We start from the raw sequence: 22642 nt of genomic DNA, 5'->3' as shown, positions 1-22642 counted from the left end.
TGGTCTAGTCCCCGTCGGGCTAGCATTATACCAGTCCAACTTAGTAATCAATATCCCTTTAATACAAAAGAAGGAGTTGGGGGGGGGTTGATGGTTGATTAAGATTGGCTGTATGTTGTTTGATGACGAAACCATTACCAGCAGCAATCTCACACAGAATGCAACCACATTTATTTGATTACAGCACCAAAGTACTTATATGTTCATTTTTTTAATTGTGTAAAAGAACAACATTAATAACTGTAAGATTGGAATTCAACATCATTAGCTTTATTCTTTTTTCTGCACTGTAGTTTATATAACGTTCTAGTCAGATATCGCTTTACATACCATTCAACATATTAATGTGACAAGATTTCACAAACCATGTTAATATGAAATGATTCAAAATTGTCTGATTAAAGATCTATTAAAACCAAAAATGCTGCCTTTTATTTATATTTCATACAATACACTATGCAACAGAAACTTTACCTGTTTTGTAGCTGCATCAGACAAATTACGAAGTGTCCACAAACAATTCAAAACTAATCGCTGACTCTGGTGACCTAAATGCATTGCTAGAGCTTGCATTCCTCCTATATAGGAAAAAAAAAAAAAATATATATATATATATGTATTAATAATAAAAGGTTGTAGAAAATGGTTAAAGTGATATTAAGAATGACATTAAAATGGTTTATGTACCAGGGACACTGCTAAATATAGCAGCAGTACCCAAAGACCATAATGGAATATAGGTAAGTAGAATGTTTTTTCAGGTACCCACGGATCTTTCCGTATTTTCCACAGATTCTTCAGGTACCCATGGAGTTTTCTGTAGTATCGATTTCCGGTTTTGTTAGCTTGTTCCCTCTCTCTTTGTCACATTTTACTTGCCTATATACAGGGTGATTCACTACCAGTGCGACAAACTTGCAGGAGGTGTAGGGGGCACAAAGACGAATCAGAATCACATAGTATTGCAGGGTCCGAAATGCCTTCGTTATGCAGTAGAGGATGTTGAATGGGAGGTCGCGTGAACAGCGATCCCGCTGGAAGTCAGCATTTGCGAACCAGTTCCCGAGGCAGTAGGATGGACGAGTATTCAAATGTTGAACTGGCCGACATGCACCTCGCGTATGGAGCTGCGGACTGTAACGGGCGCGCTCCTCATTATACGATTTTCGCACGTGTGCACAGAAGGTTATGTGAGACTGGTTGTTTCACGAGAGGTACCATGAATCGAGAGCGAACGACGAGGATGCCAGACAATGAGGAGAATGTCCTACGTCTTGCAGAAGGCAATCCGAGTACGAGTACTCGAGTGATAGGCCAACGATTGAGTATTTCCCAATCCACTGTATGGAGGATAATGTCAACAAACCAAATGAGTTCATACCATCTGCAACGGTCTAATCATTGGAGCCTGCGGATTATCCACTCCAGAGGACTTTTGCTATTTGGTTTCTTCAACAGAAACGGTTCGCAAATGCTGACTTCCAGCGGGATCTCTGTTCACACGACCTCCCGTTCAACGTCCTCTACCACATGACGAAGGCATTTCGGACCCTGCAATGCTATGTGATTCCGATTCGTCTTTGTGCCCCCTACACCTCCTGCAAGTTTGTCGCACTGGTAGTGAATCACTCTGTGTATATATATATAAACTTTATTATATATTTTTTATTATTACAATGAAATAATCCTATTTATTATGGATTATTATGCATGTGTTATTGATATGTGGATCTTATGTGGAATTAATATTATTGCTACAGTTAATAATTATATGCACATGCTTTAATTCCTTTGTCCTATGGATCCAATTTTATGAAGCAGATGCAGGTATAACATGGTTGCATTTCAGGAAATTTTAGCCTAATGGTGCTGACTAACAATTTGTGTTGTTATTAGCAACATATTTGCCTAGGTTTAAAAAAGACTTAATTACTAATACTAAATATATACTAATCTAGACAGTTAAAATATAAACTAACTAAAATTAACATGAAAGTGAAAAAGAAAAAAGAAAGGAAAAGAAAGAAAGAAAAACAAAAGGGAAAAAAAAGAAAAGAAAAATCCCTTCTTCCACATGGCCATCTCACTGCTATTCTTCAGGAGCTTTGAATAGATAGACAAATGAAATGAATGACTAATGTGTACCCGTTTCTGTTGTCCCAATAATTGTTTTACTAATTTTAATTAATTTCATATTTAGTATGGCCAAAAATATTAATTTTATGATAATAATTTGAGATTGAATGTTAATTTTTTTTTTTGCTTTCAACATATAATTGGTAATTACAGCAAACTCGGATGGGAACCTAAGACCTTATGGGTATGCATCAGCTAATTCAATGAAATACAGTATTTTTCTCCGGAAACCACACACAGTTTCTATTCCCTATTTCTGGAAACTATGTGTGGTTTCCTAGCAAGAAAAAGAGAGCAACTTTGAATTTACCACCAAATATATTGGTTGTAAGGGTGCCAACAATTTTGACCGTTGGATCAATAACCCTGTTAGTGCATCTACTTTATATGGATGACCTTTTCAGCATTGGTGACCATATAATACCTTGCCTATAGAGCTCTTTGCATTGTGGTGAACTTATACACACACGATTTAATTATTTTGTCCTATGGATCCAATTTTATGAAGCAGATGCAGGTATATCTTGCATATACATATATATATACATAAAAGTTTGCAAATGTGTGACAATTTTAAATTGTCATTAATATTAAGACATTTCAAGCTGAAAAAGAAGAGTAGAAATAAAATTAAAAAATTATAAGGTGAGCAAGATAAAACTTTATCTGTGAGTATAAATTTTAACACGGCTGATGAAGAAAAATTAGACAGGTACACACAGTGTGCATTCAAACAAACATTCAGAATGCACAAATAAATTGGATGCTACATCTCCCCCCCCCCCAAAAAAAAAACATCTGCCAACCACAGGGCTTCAATGGTTATCATGCAATTAGCCAAATATTCTTAGGATGGGACAAATGGGCCTGTTGTACTGGGATCCATGGTAAATGATGATTAAGTGTTAGCCAGTAAAATAATTTACTTACAAATAGATACTGAATATCTTTGATTACAAATAGATACTGTAGCTTTTGAGACAAATCGTGCCTCTTTTTCAACAGAAAATTGAAACTTAATTATTCTAACGGACACAGTTGTGCGAGGGCATGAGGTAGGTCATTCAATCATTAAATTGGTGTTCATTGTTGCTGCACGAATGTGTGTAGTTTTTCTCCAGTGCTTGTCTAGACATAAAACGGTTGTCTCTAAGATGGGGTGTAGTCTCACAGTTCATGGCTCTCGGAATTGCCCAATATATTGAGTGGCTCTAACCAGAGGCGGTGGCGAAAGTGTCGGGAGTGGTCAATTGTTTCATAGTCCCGCTTGGGATTGAGGTCGTGGTGGGTGGACCAGAAGTGTTTCGTGATTGCGGAACATTTCTTGCTGGTCGGTCTCAGCAAGGCGAATCGCTCTGTCGTGTTCTGCAAGGCGGTCTTGAATACGTCCCAAAGTCTCTCCTATGTAGCAGCTATCACAGTCTTTGCAAGCTATGTGGTATATTACACTGCTGCATAAGAGAGGGGGTGACAGGGGTCCTTACATGAAAACTAGAGAACGTAAGCTTCTACCAGGCAACTGCACGCATTTTATGCAGTATTCTCTGAGGATTTTTGAGATCTGGCCTGACATGCCTGGATAGTAGGGAATGTAGGCGGTAGATATATTGGCCTGAGTTGGTGGTGGTCTCGGGTGGACTGTGAGCTCCTGTGCTTGCAATAAGCACTTGTCTAATACGTGTGTTGGGTAGCCACAATTGATTAAGTCTGTCCTCACTCTAGAAATCTCATTGCACCTAGCTTCATCTGTGCTGGAATGGCTCCAAGCTCTGGAGAATAGAGTGCGGGCAGTGCTGTTGAGATGACTGGGAGCATGGCTGGATCTGTAGTTTGTGAACTGTCTGCACCACATAGGCTTACAGTATACTGAGGTTTCTAAACATGGGCCCACGTGTTTTACTAGGACATCCTGGAATGGTAGAGATCCATTACCCTCTAACATTAGAGTGAACTGGATGAACACAGACAGAGAATTTAGATATTCTAGCAATGTTGTTTCATCAATTGTGGCTACCCAACACATGTATTAGACAAGTGCTTATTGCAAGCACAGGAGCTCACAGTCCACCCGAGACCACCACCACCACCAACTCAGGCCAATATACCTACCACCTACATTCCCTACTATCCAGGCATGTCGGGCCAGATCTCGAAAATCCTCATAGAATACTGCATAAAATGCGTGCAGTTGCCTGGTAGAAGCTTCCGTTCTCTAGTTTCCAGTGTAAAGACCCCTGTCACCCCTCTCTTACACAGCAGTGTAATATACCACATAGCCTGCAAAGACTGTGACAGCTGCTACATAGGAGAGACTTCGAGACGTCTTCAAGACCGCCTTGCAGAACACGACAGCAATTTGCCTTGCTGAGACCGACCAGCAAGGAGTGTTCCGCAATCTCGGAACACTTCTGGTCCACCCACCACGACCTCAATCCCAAGCGGGACTATGAAATAATTGACCACTCCCGCCACTTTCGCCACTGCCTCTGGTTAGAGCCACTCAATATATTGGGCAATTCGAGAGCCATGAACCGCTGCAAAGGCATGAGACTACACCCCATCTTAGAGACAACCGTTTTATGTCTAGACAAGCACTGGAGAAAAACTGTGCACGTTCGTGCAGCAACAATGAAAACCAGTTTAATGATTGAATGACCTACCTCGTGCCCTCGCACGCATAACTGTGTCCATTAGAATAATTAAGTTTCAATTTTCTGTTGAAAAAGAGGCATGATGTCTCGAAAGCTACAGTATCTATTTGTAATCAAAGATATTCAGTATCTATTTGTAATTAAATTATTTTACTTAATCATCATTCTTAGGATAGCTTGGATTAAACTGTATTTCTGTTTAATTAAGTGCAACAATGGTAAAGGCTATAATGCACCAGGTAAAGGTAAACTGCAGCCATTATCAACCCACTGCAGGATGGAAGCCTCCTCAACAATTCATGCTGAGGGAAATGGACCATAATCTGCCATACTGGTCCAGTGCGGGTTGGCAGATCAACCGTATTTAGCAGTCAGGGGCTTGAACCCCGGTCTACTCAAGGAGCATATGCTACTGCACTCCCGCTCCTGACCACTCAGCTACGGAGGCCATCATAATTTCAAAAAAAGGGTTTTTGGTAATAGGTTACTTCCTCAAAATGTTATGTACAGAAAGGAATAAAAGGCAGCACATAGATTAATAATTTGTAAAATTTAAAAACTGCTGACGTGTGCTCACTGTTGGATAAATTCCGACTAAGTATATTGAAGTTGTATATTGGTGATGTTTTAAGATTTAAGTTTTAAAGTCTGAATTTAAAATTTGGCAAGATTGGTGATCTTGCCAAATCTTAAATTCAGACCTTAAAGGAGGACTGAGAGCAAGGGAGAAAGCTGACTGTTGTATAGTTAGGGAAGGATGCTAGGTGGTTGTTGTCTATTCAGGTTTTATTAAATTAAAACCACTCTTATACCATGAAAATTAATAATACACTTTATTAAGCTGTTTGCCTACATTACTATACATTAGGTGACATTTCAGGTATCTTACCGATACTCATAATCAGACCAAGCTGTTGGTAGGGAACAGAAAATAGAAAGGGTTACAAATTTGAATGAATTACCAATAATAATGTAACGGCAATTGTAATTTTATTATTGGTAATTCATTCAAATTTGTAACCCTTTCTATAATGGGTTGAAAAGAATGATAATCAAAAAATTGGTATGGATTATGGACAAGAGGCACTGCCAGTAATAGCAGAAATACCCAACGACCATAATGGAATATAGATAAGCAGATTAGAGTATAAATGGAGGAATGCTGACCATATCAGATTTTTCCATTTTTTATACATCAGATGTATTAACAATGGAAAAAATAAGTAACTGTAAAATAAAAGTAAATTAAAAGAAATAAAAATACAAATAGTACTTAATGCTATAGATCCAATGATTTTAATTTCATTATCAAGGGTCAGCAGCCAAACCAATAGAAATATAGCAAGGAGCAAGACCTCTGTTTCTGATATGAAATATATGTAGCAAGAGGTAAAAAAGAATGCTGACGTATATTTCATAGCCGACACGATAGCAACCAACAAGGAAAGGATTGAAAAAACAGATCAAATCTACAGTAAAAATTAAGATAAGATTAAATAAAAAGAAATAAAATAAAATAGCAAGTCACCCAAGAGGAATTTAAAAACAAATCTCTTGCTACATATATTTCATATTAGAAACAGAGGCCTTGCTTCTTGCTATATTTCCATTGGTTTTGGCTACTGAACCTTGATGATGAAGTTAAAATCATTGGATCTATAGCATTAAGTACTATATGCATTTTTATTTAATTTACTTTTATTTTACAGGTACTTATTTTTTCCATTGTTAATACATCTAATATGGTCAGCATTCCTCCATCTATATTTTAATCTACTTATCTATCTATCTATCTATCTATATATATATATACACAGGGTGTCCATAAAGTCCTTGTGCACTTAAAAACTGCCAATAATTTGGTCTCCATACAAGATAAAAACAATCTGTAAAATGCATTGGAAAGGTAATTTATTCTAGTTTTTTGGGGTATGTAATCTTAAGATTATTAAGATTCAACATAACCTCCATCAATACTGATACAAAGTGTAATTTTGTATCAGCTTTGCAATTTTGCAACTCCACAGCACGTCCTCCAGTTGTGTTTCAGTTATGGCATTAACTGCATTTGTAATCCAGGTATGAAGATTTCTTTAAAGAGAGGTTTTGAGGAGTAAATCACTCTTAATATCACCCCATAGAAAATATCTAACGAGGACAAATCAGGTGGGTGAGCTGGCTATGCAACTGGCCTTCTTCTGCTGATCCATCTGTTTGAGAAGATTTTGTTTCAAAATTATCAAATATTCCAAGCAAAGTGGCAAGGTGCTCCATCTTGCCGAAAAACCACATTGGCTTCAATTGTTAATTGCCTTAGTTCAGGAATAAAAAATCCTGTAGTACTACAGGATTTTTAGGACCAATTATGTGCATTTTTCCCATGGCACACCAGACTTTGACTTTATGGATATAGTTTCTCTGCCTCTCAAATGCAGCAATTAATTACGGTGATTAACCTTGCCACAGTGTGAAACATTGTGTCAAGAGATAAGATGCTATTTTTAACATTTTCATTAAATGTGACCAAAAGCTAGTCTCGCATAGTAGTCCTCTTCTAGCAACATTTGATGCACTTGAATCTTGTTGCTTGCAATTTCACTCTAAAAAATTTGTATACTGTTGCTTTAGGAACACTATGTTCCAAAGATGCACATCTTCGCAATTTTCGTGAGCTTTGCTGAAAAGTTTCCTTGATAGATGCCACAGGCTCTTCATCGTAAATTCCAGGCCTTCCAGTTCATGGCTCATTATCAGTGGAACCAGTCTCTTTAAACTTCTTCATCCAGTTTGAAACTGAATTTCTGTGCAGTGCTTCCTTTGGGTAACGTGTATACATTTTTTTCTTAATAGCTGATATGGACTTAAGCTCTGCTAGCTGAGGATAGTTCACTTTTTCTTCTATTGAAGCCATCTCTTGTACAGTAGATTGAAAAAATTAAAAAACAAATTTAGAGTAAAGGAAGTAATTGTTTTTGTGCATAAAAACTAATAAATTACCTTTCCAATGCAATTTACAGATTTTATTTGTATCTCATATACAACCTAAGCTATTGCAATTTTGAAGAGCACAAGGGCTTTTATGGATAGCCTGTATATAGCATTAGCATTAGTAGAGACATTTGATGCAAGAAAGCAAGCTTATGCAGCATCAGTCAAAAAAAAAAAAAAAAACCCACTTCCACTTCACCCCTCTGTTCGTTCAAAATACCTGTCCAGCTGAGCCTTAAACATATTTAGGCTATCAACCTCCACTACAAGGGATGGAAGTCTGTTCCACCAACCAACCACCCGCTGGCTAAAGGCAAATTTCCGCACGTCTATCCTACATCTGTCTTTCCTCAATTTGAATTTATGCCCTCTCAGGTGATTATTCTGAGCTAGAGGAAGAATCCCATCAGCATTAGCATGCTCAAACCATTCAAGGCCTTATACACCTCTATCAGATCACCTCGCTGGTGCCTATACACTGTAATTTGCCAAACTTAAGCCTTTCTTCGTAAGAGCACCCCTTTGTTCCATTCACTAATCTTGTTGCCCTTCTCTGTACTCATTCCAGCAGCTCTACATCCTTCTTGAAATGAGGCCTCCAGACCCGTATACAGTACTCTAGGTGTGGCCTGACCATTGCCTTATACAAGGGAATAATCACCTCCTTATCCCTGCTGGAAAAATTCCTGTATATCATTGACAATACTCCATGAGCTACTCTTGCAGCCCATCTGCACTGCTCAGAGAACTTCATATCTGCCTGCACAACCACCCCCAAGTCCCTTTCATTCTCTACCACTGTCAGTGTGTAGACGCCTCCGTAGCCAGGTGGGAAGGAGCAGCAGTGCGTAGCACATGCTTCTTGATTAGACCGGGGTTCGAACCCGTCACCACCAAATACAGAGGATGCGGAAAGGTCAGGGAATGACCACCGCATATCCCGGAGCAATATGGCCTTAGTTGCTAATGCTCCTAAAATCCAAATAACAAACAAACAAACAAACTGTCAGTGTAGTACCACAGTTGATACGTTGCTCTGGGGTTGCTGTTTCCCATGTGTTGTACTTTACATTTGTCAATGTTAAACTTCATTTGCCACCTCTCAGCCCATCTGCTCAACCTTTCCAGATCCTGTTGCAGCAGCATAGTGTCAGAAGTGTCCTTGACAACCCTGCCAACCTTTGTATCATCTGCAAACTTGGACATTAAGCTTGATATACCATCATCAATATCATTTATAAATAGAGAAAACAATAATGGACCCAACACTGAGCCCTGAGGGACTCCACTAATAACATTAGTCCACGATGAGCAGTGTCCATTGATTACCACTCTCTGTCTTCTCCCCCTCAATCCTCCTCAACCCCTTTATCCATAGCAGCAATTTGCCTCCAATGTCACACTGCTCCAATTTGTGTAGCAGCCTTCCATGTGCAACAGTATCAAAAGCCTTTCTAAGATCCAAGTATATAATATCAAAGCTATTCCGTGCATCCAGTTCTTTTGTGACTGCATCATAGTATCCAATCAAATTGGTCAGGCAAGACTTCCCCTTAACAAAACCATGCTGTGTCCGAGCTATAACTGAAGTCTTGTCTAAATGATTCTGCAGTGCTTCTTTAACCAGTGCCTCCATTAATTTTCCTGGAACAGAAGTTAAGCTCACAGGTCTATAATTACTTGTGTCAGCCTTTGATCCTCCTTTGTGAATTGGGGTCACATTTGCACATTTCCAGTCTATGGGTACCTCCCCTGAGTCCAAGGAAGCTCTCATAATTATGGCTAAGGGTTTGCTTACTTCCTTTGCTGCCTCCTTTAATATAACTGGATAGATCCCATCCACCCCGGGTGCCTTTCTTGTGTTTATCTTCAACAGTTTCTCCTCCACTTTACTCCCAGTTATTTCAAGATTCTGTAGCTTACTGCTAGAGTTGAATACACCTCTGGCATTCCCCTCGCTGAATAACTCCTCATGTGTGAATGTCGATGCAAAATATTCATTTAGTTTGTTAGCTACCTGAGCAGGATTATCAACAGTTGACCTATCAATATCAAGTGGACCAATCTGATTCATCCCCTTCCTTCTAGAGTTTACATAAGTAAAGAACTCTTTGCTGTTTTTCTTTGCATCCCTTGCCAAGGATTTCTCGTAATCTGCCTTCGCCTGCCTAACCTCCTTTGTAACTTGGTTGCATATCAACTTGTATCTATCATGGGCTTCTGTGTCATGTGTTAATTTGTAAGTATCCCATGCATTTTTCTTCTCTGCCATATGCCTCATTAGTTCATCTGACATCCATTTCGGCCTAAACCTTGAACAATATTTCTTAGTTGGTATGTAAAGCCTAGTAGCTTCCAAGATAAGTTCTTTGAATGCTTCCCATTTTGAATTTGCTGTTGGTAACATCATCAGTTGGTCCCACTGTATAGAATTTAAATACTGTCTCTATAAAATATCTTATATTTTAAATATATTTTAAAAATGGCTAACTGACTTACAGCCTTCCTTTACCAGCCTGTGATAGGAGGTGTCACAAGTTCAAAGTATTCTTCACTAAAGTCAAGTAATTTTTTGAGATATCTGTTACAATCTCCTAGATAGAATTACACTCCTAGAGAATAACAGATATTCAGCCATTTACCCAGTGACCTCCAGAAATCAAAAACTAGACAGAAGGAGTGACATGACTGGGGGCTAAACTGTCCCCTTTTTCTGTCAACACCAAATGAACATACCTAACAGTCTATCTCAGTAACACTCCTCAGATTGAAAGCATCCAACCAGTCAGATATTCTCTTTCCAGAACATCCAATCCAAACAAACAAAATCTCAGGTCACCAGTATCAAGGTTAACGCAGATAATGTAGTCACAAAGGAGTGTAGGCAACTTGTAAGTCTGCTGTTTATTAGTTTTTCATTTTCCTACCACAGTTGATCTTGAAGGGGAAACTGTAATATATGGTGTACTTCATCACAGTTCAAATTCCGATTTTCCACCACTGATGTTTAGACTTTAAATTTAACAAATTCTTCTTAAAATATGAAGTGAACTGTGAAGTGTTTTCTTAATACATGTGAATTACAACACAAAAATCACATTCCCCTAGTCACACCCTATTAATCTATTGGAGTTATTACAAAGTATGAACAACCCAATAAACTGATCATTCATATGTACTAACTAGAACTAGTAACATGACTCAGCTGGCAGATGTAGTTTTGTATATTTTTAAATTCAGACAATCTGAACTGTTATGACTGATCCGATATTGAGTTAACAGGGTTTTGCTATACTTCTAATATCCTATTCAACAGTATAACTTTTAATTTCTTTAAGAAACTGAAAACAAATTCAACAGAAGTATGAAAATTCCTACCTGCTTCAACAATAGCCGGTTTGTTGCTAGAACATACAGAAAGAACTTTTAGAACTCTTGATGTAGTCCATAATAACTTCTCATAAGTATATGATCGCATGATACGAACTAGTTCAGCTGGACCTCCACTAGCAAGAATTATCAGCTACATGAAAATGCACATGCCGATATTACAATTAGTTTAAACTTATGCACATAATTTCACATTATAAAATTTTCTAAAAAAATGCTTTAAAATCTAATTATTAAAAGAGTTAATTGTAAAATTTACTTATTAGTAAAAATTTCACATGTATGCTGGCATGTTTTTGCCATAATAATACAAGTGCTACTCTAAAAACAATACTTATATACTTCTAATAGACTCTGGGAATGAGATTATAGGTGTGAAGATGTGGGCTTCTGTAGCTGCTGCAAACGGATGTTTTCTTTAAAATTTTATCGTATTTTTGATTAGTTAACATATTAATTTGTGTTTTAGAAATATATGAAATCGGCTTGGCAACGTTTACTATCTTATTTTTTAAATTTAGCTAGTGATTTTGAAAGTTACAACTCACTACTCACACTGCTATCGTATCGGTGTTTTGGCAGGAATATCGTAGCGTAACCAGTAGTGCAGATGAGTAGTAGGGTTTTAATTGTAATAAATAAGTATTCTGAAAGTTTTAATCACTTTTTGGGCATATATCTTTTCATTTAGCTAAGAATATAACTAATTTAACATTGTGATCGTTGTGGAATAGCGTCAGCTGATAGCATATATCTCAACTTGATAGCTAAGGCATAACATAAAACAATATAGCAGAATATATATTGCTGAATTACCTTAGTATAGTATAGTATAGTATAATCAATTAAATTTGATACTGTTGCGTATGGAACACTGCTGTACAAATCTGAGCAGTATGGCATTAAGGGCAAGTTGCTACAATGGATAAAGGGATGGCTGAGTGGAGACGGCAGAGAATGGTAACAAATGGACACTGCTCTTCGTGGACTAATGTTATTAGTGGAGTCCCCCAGGATTCGGTATTGGGCCCATTGTTGTTTTGTGTATTTATCAATGATATCGATGAATGTATATCAGGCTTAATGTCCAAATCTGCAAATGACACAAAGGTTGGCAGGGTTGTTAATGATAGTAATAGCAGTGCTACTGCAACAGGATCTAGAAAATTTGGGCAGATTGGCTAAGAAGTGGCAACTGAAGTTTAACATTTACATATGCAAAGAACTGCATATGGGTAGCAGTAACCCAAGAGACATGTACCAACTGTGTGGTACTACACTCAGGAAAGTGGAGAATGAAAAAGACCTGGGGTAATTCTTCAGTTAGATATGAAGTTCTCTGAGCAGTGCAGGCAGGCTGCCAGAGCAGGTCATGGAGTCTCATCAATGATATATAGGAATTTTGCTAGCAGAGACAAGGAAGTGATTATCCCCTTGTATAAGGCAATGGTCAGGCCACACCTTGAGTACTGCATACAGATCTGGAAGCCACATTTTAGGAAGGATGTAGAGTTGCTAGAATGGTTCCAAAGAAGGGCAACAAAATTGGTGAGAGGAACAAAGGGGTGCTCTTACCAAGAAAGGCTTAAGTTTTGCAAGTCGCAGCATCTGGAGATCAGCATCGCAGATCTCCAAGGATTGGAGACCCCCTATGGGACACTTCATGCCACAGGATGCCAGTTGCCTAGGTTTTATGGTCTACCAAAAATTCATAATAAGGCGGGTATTCTGCTTAGGTCAACTGTATCATTTGTGGACAGCCCTATGCATGCACTATTTAGATTTTTAGTTAAACTGATATCTCCTATTGTAGGACATTCAAACTTTACCATCGAAGACAGTAGAGGCTTTGTGCAGTTTATACATGCTCAGATAATTGAAGAGGGTGAGGCTATGGTGTCATTTGATGAAGTGTCTTTATTTACATGCATCCCCATTGAGCATGGTGTGAAATGCGTAAGTATGACATTGGAAAGAAATGACACCTAAAGAAATAGGACTTCCATAAGCATATAAGATATTTGTAGCGGTGTAGAACTGTCTTTCCAGTACTACTATGTTATTTCAAAACACTATGTATAAGCAGGTTCATGGTACGGCGATGGGCTCTCCGATTAGTGCAGTTGTGGCAAACTTAGCCATGGAGAAGCTGGAGTCTAGGATTTTTGTTGGGTCTGCTTTGTCTCCTCCCCATGCATGCATGTAAATGATATGCTGACAATACATTTGCCATTGTACAGAGGAGAAGAGAAAATGAGGTTCTCAGCTTTCTTAAAGGTTTCTCCCCTTCTATTCAGTTTACCTCGGAGGTGGAAATAGACAATAGCCTCCCTTTCCTTGATGTGTTGGTTTATAGAGATGGCCAGAGTAAAAATGAGAGTATACAGAAAATCTATGTACTGGGGACAATATATGCATTATAACATGCCACAAGTCAACAATCATAAGAACAGTGTTATTAGGGCCTTGTCGGATAGGGTTAGGTCCCACTGTAGTTCCTCTGATGACAGAAAGAAGGAGATTAAACATGTCACAGCAGATCTCCAAAAATGCAGGTACCCCACAGAAGATCTTGAATATTTGGGATGTGGAACATGGACGAAGAGAGGCATTATCACCCATTGCCACACCATATATTCCCTACTATCCAGGCTTAACAGAGAGGATCTCCTGAATATTACGTACCTGTCAGACGCGCTGTGTGCAGCTGCCAGGGCGAAGATGCACACAGTCGTGTGTTTTAATTATGTGTCAAAGGTGAAAAATTCTGTACCTATTGAGGGTACAAGTGTGGTCATATGAGATCAAATTCCCGGACTGTGAGTGGGTGCTATTATTGGTGAGACAAAACACAGGTTCAAAGATAAGAAGAAGAAGAATCTTTATTGCAATGCTTAGAATGATAATGTACATAACAGTAGTTGCAACAGCCCATCATGGCACAGTGGCCAGGGGTTAACAATGTATGACAGAGACATTATTGCCTCAATAAGCCAAAAATACATCAATAAATAATAGAATAAATCTGAGGTGGGCTATATGAGTCAAAATTTAAAAATTTCTTTGGAATTCACAGCCAGAAGTTGATAACTGAATCAATAATAAATGTTGTGGATGTTATATCATAAAATAATGTTTTTTTTTTTCTTTTTTTTTTTTTTCATATGGGGGAGCATATTAAAGCAATAAAGACTGCAGACTGTGGGAAATCTGCTATGGCTGAACATTTCTCAGAGGAGAACCACCAAATTTCTCCAGGTGATGCCATCATAGCTGATTGCTCACACAGATACTGAAACCGCAAATGGCTCAAGAGCATGCAGATTTCTTCTTCAGAACATAATACCATTAACAGAAACAGGGGAGTCTGTTCATCTTCTCTTTGAAACTGTAATTCTTGGACGGGATGAACTGTTCCGCCTGGCATGCTCCGGAGCTATTTCCGGTTTCCATGCACGTGTAGAGGGTAATGCCCATGCTTCTGCAGTAACACGTGCTGTGAGCCATGATCCTGCAGTTATTTAAGGATGTATCATGACAGTTAAGTCTTAATGTTGAAAAAGAAGGCTGTCGCCTCTGAAAGCTACAGTTGTTTTTATCGCTTTTAATTCTGTTTAGTGTAATTTCATATTTTATTTTTATCTATCATTTTATCACTTTTAATTATACAATTGGTAATTTTATTTGTATTTTTATCTTTTATTTTTACAAAATTTTATCCAGCTTTATATCGTTATTATTTTAATAAAGTTTCAGTTATAGGTGGTTAGCGTGTTATGCATTGTAGTTATTATAAGTATTAACTACTTTACGAGTAATAATAGTCATTTTCAAAAATCAGTGCAGAATAGGGTCAACCTCTTAACAAGATCTGAGAAGGTGGGCTACATGAGCCAAAATTTAAGAATTTCTTTGGAATTAAGAGCCAGAAGTTGATAACTCAATCAGTAATAAATGTTGTGCATATTATATCTAAAAAAAAAAAAGTAATGAGTTTTATTTTTTTTAAATGAAAACTTGATTTTATTTTTGATCTCACTCTAACATACAGTTGTAAAGTCAAAAACTGAAATAAAATAATACACCTGAGCTATTAAGTTCCTCGAGAAATAATTTTCTAAGTGGCAAGGGTTGCCACTCCTTCAATGAATATATGCATGTTCATGTACACCCACACTATAGTTCTGTCTATAATTGTCTATAGTTTTTACGATGTATTCTTCAAAAACTTTTCCTTATAAAACTGTGAGAGTCAGTACCACTTCCTTGAAAAACAGCACAACTATCTTTCACCAGTCTTTCATTTAGTAACAAATATACATGTGATGACCTGTGTTCATTCTCAATGAATATATTCTAATTCATTCAGTTTAAGTTTGTATTTCTTGATTAATCTGCCAATTTATTACCACTCTTCTGAAAAAAACCAAGAGATGCCATTTCTCTTCAAGCAGAAACTGCAATGCCTATTCTTTCTTTATCAAATGCAACTTTTCACTTACACTAACAGAAATCTAAGAAATGTGACAATATAGATAGGGAAAATCATTCTTGTTCAATTTGCTTTGTGAAGAGTGAAAGCAATTCAGTTATGCACATACACACAGCCCAGAAAATGCACATGGATCCAATTAGGACTACAAGCCATATAAATAACTGAACTTTTTCTTAATGGTTACGCATTTCTAATCAGAGGCAATTCTAATTGCAGAATCATAATTCATGTTCTAATAGTAGTAGTAGTAGCAGCAGCAGCATGTGATGCAAGAAAGCAAGTGTATGAGCTTATGCAGCATCAGCCAAAAAAAAAAAAAATCACGCCATTCCCTCCAAATGCCTGTCCAGTTCCTCCTTCAATTTATTCAACCTATCAACTTCCACAACGACAGATGGAAGTTTGTTCCAGCAATTAACCACCCACTGGCTAAAGGCAAATTTCCGCACATCTATTCTACATCTGTCTTTTCTTAATTTGAATTTATGCCCCCTTAGGTTCGTAATCTGAACAAGTGGAAGGATCCCATCAGAATTCAGCGTGTTCAACCCATTCAAGGCTTTATACACCTCAATCAGATCACCACGCAGGTGCCTAGTCTCCAGCCACTGCAATTTGCAGAACTTAAGCCTCTCTTGGTAAGAGGATCCCTTCATTCCCCTCGCCAATCTTGTTGCCCTTCTCTGTACATGCTCAAGCAAATCTACATCCTTCCTAAAATAAGGCCTCCAGACCTGTATGCAGTACTCAAGGCGTGGCCTGACCATTGCCTTATACAGAGGGACAATCACCTCCTTTTCCCTGCTAGCAAAATTCCTATATATCACTGACAAAACCCCATGACCTGCCCTGGCAGCCTGTCTGCATTGTTCAGAAAACTTCATATCTGACTGCACAATTACTCCTAGGTCTTTTTCATTTTCTACCACCTTAAGTGTAGTACCACACAGTTGGCATGTTTCTCTGGGGTTACTTCTACCCATATGCAGTACTTTGCATTTGTCAAGGTTAAACTTCAGTTGCCACTTCTTAGCCAATCTGCCCAAATTTTCTAGATCCTGTTGCAGTAGCACACTGCTATTACTGTCATTAACAATCCTGCCAACCTTTGTATCATCTGCAAACTTCAACACTACACCTGATATACCTTCATCAATATCAAAAATTGATGAAGGTATACCTTCATTAATTCAAAAATTCAAGTCCAATATGTTGAGATTGGACTCGTATCCTACAGAAATCCAAGCAATATCTGTCTTCTCAATGGATACATGGTACTATAGGCTCTAATAACCTACTGTTACTGGAATAGAAAACAAAAACAAAAAAAGTAATGACACCATAATTTGCTTTCTCATGGTGATATTCTCGCTCTGTATTCAGATACTAAAATATAACCATATGATAGGATTTCAGATCGAAAAATAAATATATATTTTTTAAACTAAATCTTTGGACACTAGCAATAAAATTAAATTAAAGGAAGTTTAATAAAATTTTATACCTTACTTTCTTGATTGCCATATGCTAAAATCTGTAAGCAATCAGTAACTATTGCTAAAAATTTGACATTGTTACGCTGAAGTAAAGTGACCATTTTCTGAAGTCCTCCAGCTAAGCGAACTGCCATTTTTGAACCTTCCTGGTGCAATAAAAGATTATGAAGCGTTGTTATGGCATAGAATAGAACTGATTCTACTGGGGAGCTAAATAAATATATAAAATGCAGCATCTTAATATAAAAATATCAAATTCAAAAATTAAATAAAATGAACAGTCAAATAAGAATACAGGAACTCCCCAACTTACGTAATACACAACTTACACAAATTTGACTTTATGTAAGTTTTTGCCAGCAGGTGCAAAATTAAAAAATTCTGGAAACGTATTTTGCATCCCGTAGGAAAAAATGGAGGTATCATAAAAATATTGTAATGTGAACTCAATAACACATTTTTTTTTTTTTTTTTTTTTTTTTTGTAATTCGTTCCAAGTCCTTGGAAGTTGAAAATTTTGCTATATTACTAAGTTATTTATCTCTCTAAAAGGTCATATTTATAATGGAAATTACACTACACTTTCATCGTTATCATATGTTCCTGTTGTTGTTGTTTGTTACTTGGTTTTTAGGAGCATTAGCAACTAAGGCCACGTTGCTCCGGGATATGCGGTGGTCATTCCCTGACCTTTCCGCATCCTCCGTATTTGGTGGTGACTGGCTCGAACCCTGGTCTAATCAAAAAGCATGTGCTACGCACTGCTGCTCCTTCCCACCTGGTTCCTGTTGTAAGAATCAATTCTGAACGCCTTTGTGATATTTTTCTAAAGCACATTTCTGGAGGTCACGACCATAAAACAACAAAAACAATTTGCACTTTCCAGTTTATTGGGCTTTTCTATTAGTGCATATAATTATAAATGGGTAGTAAACTCGAACTTATTGCATTTGCAATAATACCAATAACTGCAATTGTGTGGGTTTTTACGCTATTATGGTGAAATGTGTTCCCCATCACTGAAATCTTCAGTCATAAAAAGAAATAAATTTTCAGAATCTCTTCATTCCTACTTACGTATTACAATAATGAAGGGAAAGTGACCAACAAAAAGTGCAAGTGGTTGTAATGCCAGGAAATGAAACAAAATTGATTTAGAAATTAAGATGAAAATGATTAAGGAGTACGAAGCAGGACAAAGTTTGTCATCTATTGCAAGGGAATTAGGTCTCGCTGCTTCAACAGTGAATACTATTTTAAAGGACAGTGCACGTATAAAAGAACATGTCAAAGGATCAACGCACTTAAGATCAACAGTGATAACAAAACAGCATTCAAGTGCTATATCGAAGATGGAACAGCTGTTAATAATATGGATGGAAAATCAGGTTCAGACGCGAGTGCACCTGAGTCTAATGACCATTCAAGCAAAAGCAACAAGTATTTATAAAGATATTAAGGATAAGTATGGCAAACCCCAAGCCAAGTTCATGGCAAGCAACGAGTGATTTAATAGGTTCAGGCATCACGCTGGTTTCCACAATGTTAAAATATGTGGTGAATTCGCCTGTGCTGATTCTGCAGCTGCAGAGAAATTTTGTGATGTGCTGGAAAAAATTATTGATGAAGGTGGCTATTCAACGCAGCAAATTTTTAATGTTGATGAGACTGCTCTGTATTGGAAAAAAATGCTGGATCGAACAAGCACTGCCAAAGAAAAAAAAATACAATGCCAGGTTTCAAGGCATCAAAAGATAGGGCCTGGGCCACACTCTTGTTTGGGGCTAATGCAGCAGGAGATTACAGATTAAAACCACTGCTTGTGTACCATTCTGGAAATCCTCCTGCATTTAAGGGCATCAATAAAGCCACCCTACCCATGCATTTCTGATAGAACCAGGGAGAATGGATAACAATATCTCTCTTTGAGGATTGGTTTAAATGCTGCTTCATTCCCAAGGTTGAAAAATATTGTAAAGACAACAATGTTCCTTTCAAGATTTTGTTTCTATTAGATAATGCTCTTGGACTTCCTTCGCATCTAGATGATTTCAATTCAAACGTGAGAGTCATATTTCTACCGCCACACGACTTCACTCATCCAACCTATGGATCAGGGTGTTATTTCAAATTTAAAAGCATACTATTTATGCACAACATTTGCTCAGGCATTGTCTGCAGTAGACAGTGAGAAAGATCTTACATTAAGAGACTTTTGGAAATCTTATGATATTTACCATGCCATCTTAAACACTAATAAGACGTGGGCTGAAATTACTAAACGTTGTTTAATTGGTGCATGGAAGAAAATATGCCCACAGCATGTAAAAGGCTTCGAAAGATTTGAAAAAGAAATCACATGAAGAGGTTACAGATAAGATTGTAAAGGTTGCAGAGCTACTTCAGTTGCAGGTTAATGCCAAAGATGTGGAAGTAATAGAGGAAGAAGAGAAGGAATTATCTAACAAAGAACTTATTGCCTTACAGACAGCGATAGTGAAAGAAGAAAATGCTGACAAAGCTCAAGATGAACAAAATAAGGAGCCGAGATGCTTCATCATCAAAGAGATGGCAATGGCATTTCGTGATATTGCATCGGCAATGGCGAGGTTTGAGAAGATGGATCCTGACAGCAAACGATTCTTAAAAGTTAACAGGGGGAGAGAATGATATGCTTGCTTGCTACAAAGAAATCTACAATGAAAATAAAAAAGCCACCGTCCAGTCATCCATTAATATGTTCTTTCATAAGGTTGAGCAGCTGACCCCTTCTAAATCTCCACAGCCCTCAATCTCCGCAGCAGCATAATTATCAGCTGAAGACGTTGATTCTGGCAACGATGCTCGAGAGGTAAAACTTACTGACGTTATGCCCATTTCTCTCTTTTTTTAATTTTATAATTTTGAAATTTTTTTTAAATTGCACACTTTGTAATTTTTCCTGCACATGATATAAAAAATTGAATAAATACAATAAATAATTCTATTTACATGTTTGTCAAACATTTCTTTTTTGATTCAATCAATTCAGCAAGCACAGCTGCAAGTGCTGCACAAACATGGGGGAAATTCAAACTTACGTATAATTCGACTTGCGTAGCGTTCCACAGAATGCAACCCTTATGTAAGTCGGGGAGTTCCTGTACAGTATATCCTCATTAATTTGATATTGGATTATTCAAAATGCAAAGTATTTCAAAAATGCTACCATTCCCAGACTCATGAAATAGTTTTATGTTTTAAAATTATCCATACTAAAATTATTTAGTATGGATAATTTTAAATACATCTAAAATGAAATTTGTAGTCTGAATTGGACCACACACTTTGTGAATGGCTTCTCTAATTTGAAAAGACTGCCAAAATCAACAAAACTCAAAACATAATTATAAAAAATTGAATAGAACTATAACAAAAATTCACTACTTAGAGTAGTACATACATTGTCGTTAAATTTTACATTCTTGTCTATTTCACTATATATTACGTGTAGAATTATGGTGAATTCATATATATTCACACACTCCTAGCATGACATAAGTCATGCTACAGAACTACAGTTATAGCTGTAACAACCTTTTGGTTGTACCACAAAAATCAAAATACAGTGATCACTAATAACACAAAAATGCACGTGATTTCCCAACAAAGGTGCTGCGAATCTTGCTTTAAATTACTAAACATACACACTCAATATAATGTATGTGCTTCAGAAAAAAAAAGCACTTTTATAGTGGAGGAATAAAAAATATATGTAATCGTAATAGTATTCGCCATACAGTGCAAGGAAGCCACAGGCTTTTGCTGCACTGGCAAAAAAAAAAAAAAAATTATATGCTTCCCTCCTCCCATAGGTAACTATCCAGTTGACCTTTGAATTTATTCAAACTCTCAGCCTCAACTACTTGCGAGGGCAAGTTGTTCCAGCAATCAACAACTCATTGGCTAAAAAAAAACTTTGTACAATAGATTGCAGATTAGAATCTAAACTTCAAACTCTGTAATTTGAATTTATAACTCCTAGTTCTGTAATTTGAATTTATAACTCCTAGTTCTGGAATTCTTTATAACAGTGGGAATATGACCTTCATTCATTTTACTAATCACTCGGAGCCTTGTAAATCTCAATAGGGTCACCTCTCAGGTGCCTGGCTGCCAAGCTCTGTAGCCTACATAATTGGAGTCTTTCTTCATAAGATCGTCCTTCTGCCAATCCTACCATTCAAGTTGTCCATTTTAGGACCCTTTCAAGAAGCACGATGTCTTTTTTCAGATGAAGTCTCTATACTTGAACACAGTATTCCAACTGTGGTCTTACAATTGTATTATACAGTGGGATTATGACCTCTCTATCTCTACAGGATAACGTTTGATAAATCATCAACAGGACATCGCAGGCTTTTTAGCTACCTGTTTACACTGTTCAGAAAACTTCATATTTGCCCGTTTTGTAACTCCCAGATCCCTTTCCTCCTCCACTGTTTTTCATTCAAATCCAACCAAATAATTTATTTGTGGATTACTATTCCCCAAGTGTAAGCCCTTGCATTTAGCAGCATTAAAACATAGCTGCCACTTCTCAGACCATCTTTGAAGTCCGTTCAAGTCATCTTGAAGGAGTGCTGGTTGGCACTGATCATTACAGACTCTGCCAAAATCTTTACGTCATCTAAAAATTTTGACATCACACCTTCTATCCCTTCGCCGATGTCATTTATGAAAATGAGAAACAACAGTGGTCCAAGAACCGATCCTTGGGGGAACCCACTCCTGACATTACACTAATCTGAAGAATATCCATTAATCACAACCCTCTGCCTTCTACTCTGCACCCATCTAGCAATCCATCTTAGAATCTTACTAGTGATCCCAATCTGTTCAAGCTTATACAGTCAACTCCCTTGAGGGACAGAGTCAAATGTTTTGCTAAAATCCAAATAAACTATGTTGAAATTGTTCCCTAAATTCAAGTCATGAGTAACTGTGTCAAAATAGCCTACTAAGTTAATTAAGCATGATTTATCCTTAACAAAGTTGTGCTGTGTGTCCTTCAGAATGCCGCATCTAACTAAATATACCTGGATTGCACCCTTAATCATAGCCTCAAAGATTTTTCCTACCACTGAAGCTAGACTAACCGTTCTGTAGTTACCAACTTCACTCCTAGAACTGCTTTTATGTATTGGCGATACATTGGCACTTCTCCAATGGTAATCTCTCCAGAGTCCAAAGATGACCTCATAATAAACCTCAATGGTTCAATACACTCCGTAACGCTTTCCCTAGAAAAAATTTTTAAAGACAAGCAAAATATTTCTTGCATATAATAAGAAAGATCACAGAGTTTCGTTTTTGCTACCATAATAGTTACACAGCTCCATTTACAGGATGGAGAGACACCTGGTTAGCATGAAGAGGAAAAGTTCAAACCATTCAGCACATGCCAACGTCATGAAACAAATGGACCTCAGTCCCTAGCAGCTTTC

General features: G+C 37.3%; 1 protein-coding gene across 6 annotated transcripts in view; it reads right to left on the bottom strand.

Moving 5' to 3' along the window:
• LOC150082241 (catenin beta-like) overlaps nucleotides 1-22642 on the bottom strand; it is a 208921-nt gene that overhangs the window by 83542 nt on the left and 102737 nt on the right. For all 6 annotated transcript variants that reach the window (XM_090379199.1, XM_090379196.1, XM_090379198.1 and 3 more), the window contains exons 7-9: nucleotides 17165-17366; nucleotides 11154-11298; nucleotides 475-578 (exon numbers count right to left, since the gene is read on the bottom strand). In XM_090379199.1, coding sequence (XP_090235325.1) covers nucleotides 475-578; nucleotides 11154-11298; nucleotides 17165-17366 — 451 coding nt within the window. The remainder of the gene's footprint in view (nucleotides 1-474; nucleotides 579-11153; nucleotides 11299-17164; nucleotides 17367-22642) is intronic.

The sequence above is a fragment of the Mastigoproctus giganteus genome, chromosome 8 (assembly GCF_048544385.1).
Source record: "Mastigoproctus giganteus isolate SK-2022 chromosome 8, ASM4854438v1, whole genome shotgun sequence".
Lineage (NCBI taxonomy): Eukaryota > Metazoa > Arthropoda > Arachnida > Uropygi > Thelyphonidae > Mastigoproctus > Mastigoproctus giganteus.
The sequence above is the reverse complement of the archived record's forward strand: the minus strand, read 5'-3'. Positions and strand labels throughout refer to the sequence as shown.